Source organism: Rhinichthys klamathensis, unplaced genomic scaffold, assembly GCF_029890125.1.
Source record: "Rhinichthys klamathensis goyatoka isolate OS25496 unplaced genomic scaffold, OSU_Roscu_1.1 h1tg000196l_1, whole genome shotgun sequence".
NCBI lineage: Eukaryota > Metazoa > Chordata > Actinopteri > Cypriniformes > Leuciscidae > Rhinichthys > Rhinichthys klamathensis.
In genome coordinates, this window is record NW_026606722.1 from 7612720 (window position 1) to 7629289 (window position 16570).

General features: G+C 41.1%; 1 protein-coding gene across 1 annotated transcript; it reads right to left on the reverse strand.

The window, feature by feature from the left end:
• Positions 1–507: 507 nt before the first annotated feature.
• igfbp3 (insulin-like growth factor binding protein 3) lies at positions 508–15889 on the reverse strand. Its single transcript, XM_056262841.1, has 4 exons — positions 15304–15889; positions 9261–9547; positions 8980–9099; positions 508–2695 (listed from the first exon to the last, which is right to left on the reverse strand). The coding sequence occupies exons 1-4, from the start codon at positions 15659–15661 to the stop codon at positions 2576–2578; spliced, it is 885 nt and encodes a 294-aa protein (XP_056118816.1). The 5' UTR covers positions 15662–15889; the 3' UTR covers positions 508–2575.
• Between the last annotated feature and the right edge of the window lie 681 nt (positions 15890–16570).

The window sequence follows — 16570 nt, forward strand, 5'->3', positions numbered from 1 at the left end:
GACCTGTGTGGGGCTCAAGCTAGAGTGTGAAATGAAGCGGTTCAAAGATGTTGACCCTGTTACACATGAGATTTTAAATCTCCATTGCCCCCTCGGCACTCGGTTATACTAATGACAGAATTACTGTAGCTAATGTGAAAACCATTGTTTTTGAAACTCTTAACAGTGACACTAGCCACCTTATCTAAATGAATGAATAATACTAAAAGCAAATCAGAACTATATGAACCACATATGCTCTGTCCTAGGGTTTAGTTCACCCAAAAAAAAAAAAAAAAAAATCTGTCATTTATGATCCTTATGGCATTCCAAATCTGTATATTCAGTGAAACACAAAAGAAGATATTTTGAAGGACTGCTTTTGTCCATAGAATGAAAGACCCAGAACAACATTGGACCTCAATGGAGCAAATGAAAGAATATGACAGAATTTTCATTTTAGGGTGAACAATCCCTTTAATTTTGTAGAAGCTGTGAAATTACAATCTGTCATCCTGTAAATAAAAATAGTGTTTACATTTTTTATTCAAAAAAGAAGGCATTAAATACAAATTATATTTGGAAAAAAACAACAACATTTTCTTTCTTGAAGAAAGTGATAGCTGTATAATTTCTAGTTTAGTAACATAAAAAGCTTTTTAAAGAATCAAAATTATTTTAAATGAAAAAAAAAAGCAAATACCCGTGAACGGAGGGATCTTTAAAAGTGACTTGCGGGTGAATGACCCTGGCATTGCACAGAATGAGGGTGGCAAGCTTTCTTGAAGATCAACTAGCTTGAACATTGACCTTGATGTTCTTTGAAACAAAAGCTTGGCCTCAGCTTTATTTAATCTTAGCGTTCACTTTACGTTCGCTTAGTTTAGCTTAATTTAGCTAAAGTTAAGCTTCGATTTAGCTTAATTCATACCATAGAAGGCCTACACATAACCTGAAGATTTAAACTAAAGAGTTTTACAGAAAATGATTCGAGGACAGCATCATTGCTTAGCTAACAAAAGACACTCAGAATTGTCGATAAACAACAAATCTAAAACGAAAATCAAAGACTTTAGTGATTATATTCCCAAAAATATGCTGAGTTCTATGTTTTCACTACTGTGCAATCAACGGGTCACTGGATTGTTCTCAAAGACATATAGTTTGGATCAGCTTATATTTCTTTCTTGGATAAATAATCTTTTTAGCATAAAGTTCACATGCCTTTTTAGACATTTAGCTGGCCTGAAACAAAATATATATTCATATAAAAAAAATACAAGACACAATTACAAGTTAAGGAAGGGCTAATAGCTTAACATACTCGTACGCTCTTTCCCCATAATCAAGTCAGATAAGGTGTAGCACCAAACATTTTTGTTTGTCTTTTGTTTAGCTGTTTGGGAGGGGGTGAGCTTTCTTCCGACGCTATGCTAATAAGCTAACGTGTGGGCTACCTCTCTGGCACCCTCCACCTTTCAAGTCTTTTCTCAGGAGGTCAGTTTTGAGACAACAACACAAGCCCTGGTTGTCTAACATGGCTGCCATGTTAGCCTGTAGCTTTCCTACTAGGGTTGAATATCGATATTCAGAGAGACAGAGAGCGAAAACCCCCGCATCATTTAGCAACACAATTCTGCACGGGTTTCATTAAGGCGTTGATTTCAAAAACTGCCATAGCTACACCGATTTCGGTAATTCAGGGCACTGTAGCGTTACGGTTACATTCAAACCCATTTAAAAAAAAGACGTCGCGCGAGATACATGCTTTCAGCAAATGCCTAGAAATGTGAAGGACAATGATAGTCAGCGTTTGGAGTAACAATCTTATATTCAAAGTGCTTCATGATGTTTTGAAAGTGAGATAATGCCCGTGTGGATATATTTTAGGGGCATATCAATGCTGTCCTGACGACACAAGCAAACAGCTCTGCGTCCCATGTAAGATAATATATAACTGGGCATTCATCTAAGTATGTCCTGGTATAGAATCGTTTACAATTGGAATTTTTTTTTATCGTATGATCAAACTGTTGGCCATGCTAACAGGCTGGAGGACATGTTCAGGAGGGGCCAAAGTGCATGAAGTGCTTGTGCTTCAGATGGAGTCAATGGCTAGAGCCGCCTAGTGCCACTGAGCATGCCCAGTTTAAACGACCCTACACCAGGAGGGCGGAAACAGGAAGTGGGACTAAGAGAGAGTCGCTGATAGTCATGGCAGACATCAATACACGCTATAGCAAAAGAGAGATGCACACGGAACAAGTACACAACGTCCCTCGCATACACAAAAGTACATATGCTCTGACTTAGCGTGCGTTACTGAAATTTGCTTGCACTTTTTGATTATGTTCACACTTCCCTCTCGGGATACAGTCCAAAAACAGAAGACATGACACTCTCTCTGTCTCCTCCTCTCGTTCTCCCCACTCTCCTGGAGTGTAAAGTGAGTTGCTGGTCACGTGAGTCCATGCCTCAGCATACAAGTGGGAGGTCAGCTTTGGGACAGCACTTTTGAATCTGTATTCATGTAGTTCTTCAGGGGAGATATCCCTCTTTGTCTCCCTGTTTCCACCGCTCGGCCTCTCTCTCCTCTTCACTTCGTCTCCATGTTATAGCAGTGGAGTTTCTCCTTTCCTTCAATGCCGGGTATAGACTGTCCATACTTGTCCACGCACCAGCAGTGACCTCTTCTGCGCCCTTTGGATGGACGGCACTGCGGGGAGAGTGGGTGAGACAGGAAGAGAAATGCATAACCATATGATATTTGGACGAGTATATGCAAAACAGACAACATGCTCCAAATGGAAGAGACAGTGGCATAAACACACATTTCTCATCGCATCGCACTTAGGTGAGAGAGAGTAACACGAATACTAGAGCCAGAGAGAGAAAGAGGGAGAGAGATTGTGGTAAAGGAATGCCAGAGGGGATTCAAGGGGAAGTATATAAGGTAAAGAGAGACAGAGCAAGTGAAATATTTCAACTTATTGAAATATTTTTCAGGGCACAATTGTTGTTATTTTTTTTCTTCTTCTTCTTGAAACTCAATTGTCATTTGCTGCTAATATACCCCCACATAGACCTATCCCCAATATTTGAATTGATAGTGTGGCTGGAATTATAGAAAAGAAAATCAATTTACAGTGTATTTAGTCTAATGATGATACATTTGAACTCACATCACAGTAAATTAAAGAAGCTAAAAATGTTCATGTTTTCAGTTTGCCTTCAGTTAGCAAGCTACTAGCTTAAGCCCAAAATATTATTGGGTATTTATGTGTACGCTAGGGTGTGCAACATAAATTAGAAGGAACTTGAATTTTTTTTTGCCCAGACAGAACAAGAGACAGAACAACAATAGACTAGTGGCAAGTACAAAGACATTTTTTCGCTCATAACTTCTTGAGAGAAATAACAGACACTGGACAAGGATGACACTTTCTAGTGCGCATGTGTTGAGCTCCTGTGTTCGCGCACAATATCAAATGGAGTACACTGTGGAAGGCTATGTGTTCGGCTATGTATTGCATACGATTGTAGAGTTTGCATCAAAACTGAAGTATACTTTGGGTTTTAGTCTACTAGCTTAGTATAGCAATAACTAGTTAAGAAAAGCTTTTTGAATAGATACAATATTTCCTGATAACACGCAACATTTTTGATCAGACATGGAGATTTGAGTGACACCGTGCCTAACACAGTTAACTAACCATCAAATCAGACATTTTAAACAAAAAACTAAAGATTTCTGTTAGTGGTGATGAACAATTTTGTAAATGTACTCGCTGATATGGATCAGAAATCCCTTAAGCAGGCTGATTGTTTTATTTTTATAAAATATTTATCTAAATGTAACTTAAAAAAAAAAAAAAAAAGAATAGGGTATAACCATTAAAGGTTTTACAATTACTATAACTAACAATGCATATCACATTGAAAATCAAAACATGCTTATCCTATGAGTGAGTATAGTTATGTCTCTGTCTGTTTCTCTCTTGCTGTTTTCTCTCCTTTGGCAGTGAGTTGGAGACATGTGCAAGTCAAACATCACATCTAAGTTGGAAGAATGCACACCTGTCATTCACAGTGAGTGTGTGTTTATGAGAAAAAGAAAAATCAATGCATCAAAAATGTCTTCTGTGGTTCAGGGGTATTTAATGGATACAGTGAGGTATACACACACACACAGTGATGAAAAATGATGTGTGTACGTCCCTTGTTTGCATTTGCTGATTATTTACATGCAAGTTTTGACAACTTGTCAATATCAAAATTCATAAACATACACACACGACCCAGTTTTGCTTTTATGAGAGGCTTAAATGCCTCTGTCAGGCTTCCGCTGATGGAATTGTGATTTTGTGTTCATAAAAACAGTTGAAAGTTAGACAAATTTGACCAAGCTAAAATATTTGCCATGGACCGTTAAAGAGCTGCAAGGACTATTTTAGGAAACTGGCATCGACTCAAAGTCATCTGGAGCTTATTATACTACACAGGCAAAACAAACACACACACACACACACACACACACACGCACACATCCTCGGGTGGTACATTCATCAGTACAAATCTATTCTTTCAGACATGAGGGAAAAACAGGAGGTGACAAATAAGAAATAAAAGAAAGAAAGAAATATAAAAAGACATTGTGCAAGCAAGGAGTGGATGAGTCAGAGAGAGAGAAAGAAAGAGAAAGAGAGTGAGAAAGAGAGTGAAAGAGAGATCAAAAGCTTTTTTATTGAAAGAGTACCAAATTAAAATACCTCGAGCAGAACAAGAGCAGTCTGGGAATGAAACCTGGCCTCTACAAGGGGCTGCTTCAAATGTTACATTCATCCTTTCAATTTCAATTGTCTCTGCACTCACTTCATGGTTTTGCTATAGCAAATATTTGTATTTTCCTAAATGAGTAACATATCACTTTCAAAAGGCTATTTAATTGTTTGGTTATAAGTTTATATCTGCGTGTGAGCGAAATAGGAAGAATGAGTGTACAGGAAACCAGTGTTTAATGTGTAAATTATGAAGTCCAGGGACAAGGACTGGTGATGGATCTGTCCGGTTTGAGGGGCTGTGCTCACAGAATACAAATGAAAAACATAACGCTTTTGCTTATAAATGTATGTTGGGTATAAAAGTAAATTTACGTTTTTTAAAACAAAATATTGCACATATTGTTATTGCACATTATATTGTTGTTGTTTTTTTTATATCGAAAACATATGTTTATTCATGATTATATGATTATTAAATATATGGTCATTACATCAATTTTTTGCAGGGGCGTATATGGTGGGGGGATTCACTAAAATAGGTGCTGGATCCAATTCCAGAGGAGGTGGATCCGGATCCTACTTGTTCCGGCACAAATTAAGCCCTGCAGGAAACTACTTGGTGCTGAGCTGCTATGTATTATGGGAATGTTCCAGTCAGACTGCAGGCACATGAGATGCTTTCTGTCTGATGTAAGGGGGACTAATAATGACTAAGGCAAGGTATTTCATTGTACCAGGCAATACAAGTGATAACTTCAATGTAAAACAATGATTTTGTCCAAACTAGATGCAACGAATGCAGTGAGCAACAAGACAATTTGTTGGACTAGCAGTTTCTATTCATTTTCTAGCCCCAGCCCGAGGGGAAATCTCGCTCCACAAACAGAATTAATAACGAAATATATTATGATTGGCTATGATTGTGTCATGTCACATTTTCACTTTCAATTTGAACTTACAAATTATTTGTTGTTGGAAACTTTACACCTAATTAAGACATGATGTAATACTCTAACCGGCATCTCATAAGACCCAAGAGAATACACTCAAAACACACAGTGGCTTTATTGATGATTGATTACTGATTACTATGTCTACAGTGTGTGTGTGTGTGTGGGTGTATCAGAGAAAGACAGAGGTATATTTAGGGCGTGGAGCACACCCCTGTCAGTGTGGTGTTTTCTGGAGGTTGCAACACAACGGACCTGTGTGAGTGTGTATGTGTATGTGAGAGAGGGAGAAAGAGAGCATGTGTATGTGTGTTTGTCTGACTGCGTATGAATATATATACAGTATATATATATATATATATATGTGTGTGTGTGTGTGTGTGTGTGTGTGTGCGCGACTGCGCGTGCGCACGTGTGTGTGTGTGTCACAAAGCAAGCCTCAGTCAGCGCTGGCCCATAATGATGCCCTTATGGGCAGCAGGAAGGCGGAAGGGCATTAAAAGCAGCCACAGGGTAAACACAGACTCATAAAACACACACACACAAACACACACACATACACAATATGTGAATGCAACAACTGCATGTGAATAAGAACTGTGTTTTTTCTTCTTTGCCAGACTACGAGCAGTGTGTGCTTGTGTGTTTGTGTCTGTTAGGTAGTATGTTGTTTGGGACAGATGCTGCCACTGGAGTACATGATCATTATATAGTCATTTTAGTGCAACTGCAAGAGTAGAAACTACAAATAACAAGTATGAATTTAAATCAACGTAGCCTCAAGTCAGAATGAGAGGGAATTGATAGTTCGGGAAGGCCTATCTTGGAAAAGCCTACGTCTTTGCAAAATGTAAATATATGTATTTGTATTTGGTGTATGGGTGACTGAATCTGTGTATTGGTATTTGCATGAGAGCGAGTGCACTCTGGATCATTCCCAGCATGCCTGGCATTCTCTTCTAGTCTCTCACCCCGCATCACTGAGATCCTATTCAGCGTGAGAGCTTAAGTGGACTGCTTGGCCCTGGGTGAGCCAGAAGAGCCAGCAGATCAGGGGGCCGAGCAAAGCTTCAGTACAGTAACATGGGTGAGAGATGCGTCTGGATTGGGAAGGGTGGAGGGGGGTGAGGTTGGCGGCACTGGGGCCGGCATGCCTGGCCTCTGCTAACACACTGAGCCAATTCATATAATCAAGGCTAAAATTAGCACGGACTGGACTCTGCCCTCCACGAGAACGGCCTTCAGACACACATACCCCCACATACATACACAAGCGCTCCCATTACAGATCTTATTCCGGGGAGTGTAGGGACCCCTAGGCACCCAGGACATCTACAGTTCACTTGTGTGAGTATGTATGCACAGGGGTATGTGCATGTTTGTTTTTGATGCCGAAATAAAAATTAATGACTGCGATCTCAGGGTTGACCGAGACTCAGGCTTCGGCTCAAACCACCATGATGGAAGCAAAGCAATTTCAGTTGCAGTCAATAGGAGAGCAATCTGATCAGCTTGATCTTCATCAGGCACAGTCTCATGTGTGGACGCAGCCTGTCATGCAGATGTTCCTCCATTATTACCAGAGATCCAAGCGAAGGGGTTTGATCTAACCAAATAAACTAGGCTATATTTATGCATGCCAGATACAGGAGAGGATGTGGCAAGGTTTAGATTTATGATGTTGTTTGTGCTCAAGTATACGGTTTGTCTTTTTGCTGGTTTGTTATGTCTCCTGCTGGCGCCGAAGAACCAACTGATTGACATCGATTACTTGATTTGTTAACCTGTCAGTGTCCTTTCTATCAAACATAAATTTTAAATGCCCACAGGATAGTCTCGTACAGGGGGCAGAAACCAGATTGGAAAATGTCACAAGCCTGATTTGTTACAGGTGCCACTATAAATCTCTCTTATGGCTCGTTTTCACCGAGTGGTAAACCGTACAGTACAGTACAGTACGGTATGCAATTATTTCCGTTTCAATTGTCAGAAGTTGTGAATCGTGCCAAAATACTGAACCGTACTGTACCACTTTTTTGGGATCCTTCCATTGGGGTACCTTGCACAGTACCTACCTAAAGGGTGGAGCTAGACTCACTGCAGAACGTTGATTGGTTGACAGAGAATCGTCACTTGCGAGTGCTACAAGGGGAATTATAACACAGGAGGCGCCATTTTTGTAATATACAGTTGAAACACAATACTGTTGCAACACAATGTTTTTTTGGCGGTGGAAACGCAAGCCGGATCAGGGTTTACAGTCACAAATCGTACTGTACTTTACCGCTCGGTGGAAACGAGCCATTAGGTACTCTTGCAAATCATCTCCAAGACCCTTGTCTCTCACCTGGAGGGTGTGCTGAACATGTTTTTTGAGATATCCAACCTGAACCTGTTATCACTTTCTCTCCTTTCTGAGATTCCAGCCCTAGAGCACAGCCGTTTTTCCCATCCCAAAAAACCCAGGCTCCTTTCAATGGGTCACATGATCAATTGAACCCCTTGCACCTAGCATATGTGCAGGTGTATGTGTGCAAATCAGTGCAAATCCTGCAGAGGTAGACTCCATAACCTACAGTTTCAAGCATGAAGCATCTCCTTAGCAACATGCGTTTTACATTGATTCTAAATCTCGTCCTCTTTCCGAAGCCTTTCCTTCTTTATCTATACCTTGAACAGTGGCCACAGTGTTGTCACTAGACCTCCATGGTCACTGTGGTATCCGTCAGAGAGGTTTTCCATTTAGAAAAAACAACAAATAATCTATTTCCCCCAATTTTACCCAAACTCATTTGGGCCATTCAAACAAGGCCCTTTGACTCATGCTCTTAATAGAGGAGTTGCGGGTGACTCACAAATTTCCGAGAATCACATTTGCCCCCACCAACTCTCTTGTTCAGACTCACTGATGCACCCCGTCAATTAAGGAAACAACACACGCTTTCAAGAACCAACATGCACATATAAATAGGCCCCCACCCAAGTTCTCAGACTTTTCCAATACTGTTGTAAGAGTTGCCATGACAGTTACTTATCGTCATGTACATGGATGGTGGTAGAATAATAGTTTGAGAATCTGGGCTGATTACACAATGGTTGCATGTCTGATCCCAGGTAAGGATGTCCTAAAAATAGGATCCCTACTTCCCCTTTGAGCAAGGTACTTAGCTACATATGGGATAGGCCCTGTAATTGGTGCAATGTAAGTGACTTTAAATAAAAAGCATCTGCAAAAGAGAAGTCAAAGCACTTGGGTAAAAGGTAATTACCTGTTTTTTCTTGTAGAAACCCTTTTGGTCACAGTTTGGAATGCGGAAGCCTCTTGCGTTCAGCACATCTATGATCTTAAAAATCTTCATAACACTCTCCATCTCCCGACGACACGGACCCTTTACAAACACACACAAAGAACACAGAATTACAGGAAATATCCTACTTACAAACACGTCAGGAGTTTGGAGATATAAACAAGAAAAATGTGAATAGTATGTACTTGACTCCAAGCTTTGTCTTAGAAATGCATACTGGTGAAATTATAGCTAGTGCTTACATATTCAGTTTCTCTCTTCGACTCCAGACTGAAGTTGTGAATATCTGTATGGACCTCACTGGAAACTTGATCCACTTTATAGCCCTGGGTTTTCTTGATTTGATCTTTTTGGATAATCGCCAGTTTATTGGGGTGAAGCACAGGATCTTTGGGCTCTAACAGCGTCCTCAGACCTCCCTGCATGTCCCTGGAAACAACTGTTGTGTGCTGGATCGTCTCAGCCCCCCCGATGCCTGTTGCCCTGGTACTGTTGGAGATATGTTCCTCTCCTTCCTCTTTAGGGTTATCTGAATCAAAACAGAAGTGTATTAATATGCATGTAAGACCTGACAATTATCAAAAGAAGCATTCATACAACTGCACCTTTTCACATGAAATAGAATAGCACAGGGGGGTCCAATCCCACTCCTGGAGGGCCAACATCCTGCAGAGCCTGCCCCAACACACTTACCTGGAAGTTTCTAATCCTGAAGACCTTGACTAGCTGATTCAGATGTGTTTAATGAGGATTGGATCTAAACTCTGCAGGATAGTGGCCCTCCAGAACAGGATTTGACGCCCTTGCAATAGCATGATCCTAAACATCTATTAGAATATAGAGTCGTTAAAAAAAAAAGTGAATTTGTAAACCAGACCAGATGGCTAATTCGGAATTTCCTATAGATTCCTATAAGTTTTTAGCATAGCGGTTTTCGATTTATTCGTAAGGTTCGATTTATGTGTAATGTGGCTAACACTACTTGAAGAGACTTGAGAAAATAATACGTGTAAATCAGTCAGACAGAGTTAGGCTAATCTATGTTTCTGTCGATGTATACGCATTCTGGCTTCCCCTAAACATTGTTCAATGCGAGTGCCGTATGCTCTAATATGACCAGTCATTTACGCCGTCATCACCCAGGTGTTAATAGTGCGCGAGCGCAGGTGAGACCTGAACAGGCTGCTATCTGTGTTTAAACTAAACTCAATTGAGCCTTGCCAATTTAAACATTCAAGCACAAGAAGACACGAAAGAGAACTCGCCCGCGCTGTGAGAAGATTTGTGTATGCACTCATCTAAAAGTTTTTTTTTTTTAAAGAGAAGCTTCAAATTTTAGATTTGAGCTATGGATGTATAATTTATGTTGAAGAATAAAATGTGAAAGTTTCTTCAAGTAACGTTTACCACATACCTTATTTCACTTATAAATCGGAAAACCGCTATTCTAAAAATCCACTGGAAATTCCAGAGGAAACCCATGGCTAGAAAATACCAATTCTCTTCCAGGTTTGAGGACTACAGACTGAACAGATCTATTCTAAGATTCTTCCCTTCAGAAAGCAAACATGAGATATAAGATGACGCCTCACCACTGCAAGTATAAAAGCTCATGTACACAGAGAACAGAGAGACACAGAGAAAAACGCACCAGAAGAGAAAGAGATATAGAAAGGGGGGATGGGGAAGTGAAGGAGTGAGAGTATTTATAGTGCCCTAACTTACAATCGTTATAGGCGGAGGACAGACCACCTGACCCGAAACCCAGAAACCAAATACGGCTACAGGACGGAACGTTTGCCTGCCTTCACTAACATGGTCTGGTAGGATGGTCTAACCAACAAACATCACATGCTTTCCTCTCTGTGCCCAGCTGAAGCTTTACTGTGGGTGCTCACAAAATCCATTCAATGCAAACGTGGTTTCATTGTGGTTTAAATGTCCTTTTCTCTAATCCCACACCATTCCTCAATATGTGAACCCTATACTTAGCCTACTAAATAACATTAGAGATGTATTATTAGTGCATTTGTATCATTATCCCAATTTCACTTAATTATTATTTACTCTTAACTACAAGATCCATTACAAAAAAAGTTCACTCAAGCTCTGTCATCATATACTCATCCTCATGTCATTTAAACAAGTGTGTATTTTTTCCATGGGAAATGTTCAGGCTGCTCTTTTCCATAAAATCAAAGTGAATGGTGACCAGTTACTGTCAAACTCTAAAAATGTGATCACACTTGTGTGATGTTTCAGTGTGTTTAGACAGCATAGAAAAACGTACTTGCTTGTGTACAGTCAAAAGCATAGCGCACTTGACACCATAAGAAGAAGCAGATAATGGACAATTTCCTCTGGTCCTTACATGTTCATTATCATGAAGGTGCAAAGTTGGAACGTGAAGAAACATGAACAGGATTTGAAAACTTTTTTAAAAGCAAATAGCAAATTAAATGTGGTTCTGTTCCTCCCAGAAAACTTGTGTATGCCTTTTTATGCGTATAGACTACTTTTATTGTGACTTTTTAAATCATGACCTTGAATTCTCCCAGACAAAATATTTGCGCTTCTATGTCACTTTGATAAAAAAAATGTCGCCAATAAGCTAAATGTCGAGAGCTAGCCGCCGGCTAACTTCGTCACTCTTTATTTGAGCCTTTACGCAGCCATTTATAGTGGACAAAATGTGAGCACTTGAGACACGATGTCCCAAATTGCACTCTAATCTCTGTTTTCACTAACGACATGGTCATTTCTCAAATGCAAGCAAAAGCGGTTGACCAGTAAAGGGTCCAGCGAGGAGTGCATTTGTCAGATGCCTGGCGAGAGTGCTGGGTGAAGATGAATTATGGCATTGTTTAAACATGCTGTCCTCTTGGGGTTTTACAGCTCTTGTCTGTTGAATAAATATTCAGTCTCTGGCCGTACAAAACAAAGCAGAGCTCTCGCAGGAACGAGAGACTAATAAACAGCTGGAGCAGAAGGGAAAGAGATATTTAGAAAGAAAGACAAAACGGGCCATTAAATATGGAAAGTGAGAGAGAAAAACTGGGAGAGAGGGTGGTGGGACAGGATCGGCATTGAGAGATAGATGAAGGTGTCAGATGAACAAGTCACACAGAAAGATTTGAACATTGTGAACGACTGTAGAGATAGTTGACAGAGTTCAGCAGAGAGGAAGAGTTAAGTGAAAACAGATTTTCTGTGTGTGTGTGTGTGTGTATGCGAGTAAGTGCACACTTGTGGCACACCAAACACTCATCTGTAGCCATGGAAGCTGCACTCCAAACCAGAATTAAGCTATGCCTTCGCTGACGATGACATAACAACAACAACATCAACAACATCAACAACAACAACAACAACAACAACAGCAACATTAACAGCAGCTTATGCAACATAACTCGAACAAGGTATAAGAATGACCACACGTAATGACAGCTAACAACATGTGCAACAAGTTGCAGCCTGCTTCCCTTGCATGACCCACCGTCCGTCTCACATAAACAAATCAAGGACAGATGAAGAGAATGGAGGGCCATCTAATTCAGGAACTTGGAAAACATCAATATTTAACCCCAATGTAAACTTTTAGAAGTTTTTATGACTTTTCCCAGCACCTAGTGGCCCGTTTTGAGTCACTCAACCTCATGTAGGCCTATTTGTACAATCCCAAATGAGCAAACTATTTATCATTCTGGTCGAAATGGGCAGAGCGTAAAAAAGACGTAGAGTTTTTTTCTTAAAAGTATAAGTGAGTGCGACTGGGCACACGGCAGGTAAATTTCGCTGGCGAGACCAAAACCGCCTATTCTGAGAAATCCGCATGTGCACATGCACAAACAACGTCATAACTCATAACCTCATAATCTGTCTTGTCATTCCACTGTTCCCACCCACAATCACGCTGGGCCACACTGCTACCAGACCAATCAAGCCCTGCAAAAATATCATAATTCATGTGTGGCAGAGCCATGGGGTGGAGTCACGCACACCATGGCAATGGAGCTCTGCTCTCCGGTTGGCAAAAAGTGTGTAATTACCATAAAGTGTGGTATGATGGGAAAGGAGCACTGAAAAGCAGCATGGGCTCAAATGAAAGGGCAGCGGAGGGAGAAAACATGAGGTAAGGCACTACTGTAAAACAGTTGGCGCCCCCAAACTGCTTTTTAAAAGTGACTCTGGGTCCTAACAATAGCCTTTGTGTGTGTGACAATGTCATGGTTGATTGCTTCAACACACCACTGCGGCTCTGACAAATAACTAGAGAGGGTAAAAACAAATTCAGTCGGGTAGCTTGACGTCAGTTATGACCAACAACGCCATTTATTTTGGTTGTGCGGGTCGGTAGCCTTCCCTCTCTCAAGGAATTCACTTGGATGAACGCGCTTGACTAGGCGTAAGCTGCATTGTAAGAGATGCGCAATAAAAGCTTCGACACAGGTGGTGCTAGGTGCTCATCTCGCTCACCAAGAAAAGAATTTGCTAGAAAACTCCCAGAACGCTTTGTCAGATATGCCAATCCTTTCCAGTTCACTTGTATCTTGAAGCTCTCAATGGAGAGCTCAGGAGTCCCAGAGCCAGTAAACAGCTTGAGAGCATCATTCACAAAACGGTGATCTCCGCTCTTCTGCGGGGACTATATATAAACGAATGTGGCATTCTTAACGATTGGGTTGGTGAAGCCAAATTTTAGTGCACACACAAAGATACACAGAGCTGTTTCTCTCTCCATCTCTGGCTCTCTCTCTCACACACACACATACACACCACACACATAAAACAGCATAGAGAAGCTGCTGTAGCGCTGAACCTCGAGAACAACGGCAGTAGTGTGGGGCCGCCTCACGGTGGCTGGACTTCACGACGACGGCCTGTTAACCTGCTCAGGATGACCTACCAGTAGTTAAAACTGTCATGTTTAAAATTACAATATCTCGTCAGGCAGAAAATAACCTGTTGGGATGTATTACCAACGTAATGTGTTGAAAACATTGCAGAAAATACATATCGGGATTGTAAACAAGGGTATGGCTTATCTTGTTTGTCTTGAGTAACCCACAACCATTAAACCTTATTGTATTCTGAGAGGTACATCAGATTTTTAGAACAGCTATGAGCCAAGGAAGAGGTGCTAATGTCTAAAGAGTAGGCATATAGAGGCATGATGAGTGCAGTGAAGCTGTGCTACATCTTATGGGCTGTCACAGGAGAAAGCTCCCCACCCCCTACAGTGAGAGAATGAGCGCAGCAGCATTCCCAATCGCTGAACATATTAACCATGTTACGCACAGCAGAGTAAACCCGCACTGATACATAACTGATACAGAAGCCATTGGCCCCAACAGTGTGTGGACAAGGCTTGTTGGGATGTATAAGACACCACACATGCACAGGCTGTGAAATTTGGGTGTCTAATACCACTAATTAAAGGGATCGTTCTCTTCTGTTGAACACAAAAGATGATATTTTGAAGAATGTCGGTAATTAAACAGTTGACGGTAGCCATTGACTTCCATAGTAGGAAAAAATACTAAATCAATGGCTACTGTCATCTATCTGGTAACCAACATTCTTTGAAACATCTTCTTTTGTATTCAACAGTAGAAAGAAAATCATACCGGATTGGAACAACTTAAGGGTGAGTAAGTGATGACAAAATTTAAATTTTTGGGTGAAGTAGCCCTTTAAAGTTTCACTTCAGGAAAAAAAAAACTATCCTAAGATAGTTTGCTAGTCTTTCCTGGTCTCCCATTCTGGGCTGGGTTTATCTAAATACCAGCATAACCAAACTCGGAGACTAGCTAAGATCAACAACCTTTTTTTAGGCTGGTTTAAGCTGGTTTGGTGCTGTTGAACTCCACCAAAGTATTCTTTATAAATGCATGTGTTTTCAAATATATGTGTTTACTTGCATGTATAAATATTTACAAACAACACTTCCGTAACCAAAAAAAGTTAGATTACAAGTGAGAATGCGCTTAAATAGACGTTTGCAAAGAAATCGTCTTCGCCTGAAGAGGTAACCATAGCAACAGTAGGCTGCTCGAGCACTTGTCATTATTTATTATTTTATTTAACTTACATAAAATCGTAAGTTTAGGCTATATAAAAAAAGTTTTGTTCAAAAAGTCTTTATTTTGGCAAATTACACTGACAGAAATTAAAATCGTTAAATTAATAGAACACTGCGCATACACACTGTACACATAACGGACGGTGTGTCGCACGGAGAGTGAGTGCTGCTGTACATTATTCACAGACAAACCGTGCGCGTACCGTGTCCATGCGTTGGATTGCTGCTTTGCTTTTTGTCCGGTGCCTTCGCACACACGCCCCGTCCCTCCAGCAGAGCTTGCAGTGGTTTGGTCTCCCCGGGGCGATGTTGACAGCTCAGCCCGGTACCGCAGCGCCCCGTGTACACTCCGCACGCCTGGCCCTCAGTCAGCGGGCAAGTCATGCAGCACCCGCAGCCCGGCTCCTTTACCGGCTCGGCGCAGTCCCGAGGCAACGGTTTGCACAGCACCATCGCCCCGTCGTCGCACGGCTCGCATCGGACCACAGGGCTGACGCTTTCAGCCAGCCGGGCGAATGCTGCGAGCAACGCGGTCAGGCAGAGCGCACACAGTCCCGTCATGGAGCCGAAGGGCTGAACGCGCGCACGGGGGTAGTAGCGATGCGTGGGGGGAGGAGGGAGGGAAACGGTGCGTCAGATCACCTCACCTGGATATAATATTATACTAAAGCCTGCTCTCAGCATATGCTTTAGAAAAGTAGCGACGCTTTGAGTTATGCTGGTGTCACGTCGGTTTGACAAGACTGGGAAGTAAGCGGCTGGGTCTCTCCATCTGTAAGTGAGTTTAAGTGGAACTTCAGGTTTTATACAGGCAGGAACAGTGCAAGTCACTCCCACCGGTATGAATTATGTAGTCACCGGTCTCGGTCTTAAGGGACGCGCATCCTTAATGCAATCCTTCAACACAAGAGACATGGGTGAAATGGGCTACAGGGAATCTTGCGCGCGCTTATAGAGCCGTCATTGAGGTCATTTACGGGCATTTGGAAAGTCGCGCGTCGCGGTTATAGAATACCCATTTTACGCCGCAAAAGTAGCCTAATTCAAATAAATTATCTCGGACATCAAAAAGACAATTAACTTATTTAATCCTTTTTTACCAGCTACAAATAAGAACATGCTAAAAAAACTGTTAAGTATTCAAGTGTGCGTTTTATTTCTGGTCTCAGTTGTAACTGGTGACTACAGTCACAAGTCTAAAATCGCTCATAATTCATTACATACAACTGAGACCAGAAATAAAACGCACACTTGAATACTTAACAGTTTTTTTTAAGCAGTAGCATGTTCTTATTTGTAGCTGGTAAAAAGGTATTATGATGGTAATTAATACTTTACAATAAGGTTAATAAGTTAACTTTACTATCTTAGATAACATGAAGATATAGAGCGGGGCACAACGTAAGGCTTTTTGACTTTCTCAGTTTGTGTAGGCTACTATAGGGTTCAGAGTATTTATTTTTTCCCAAA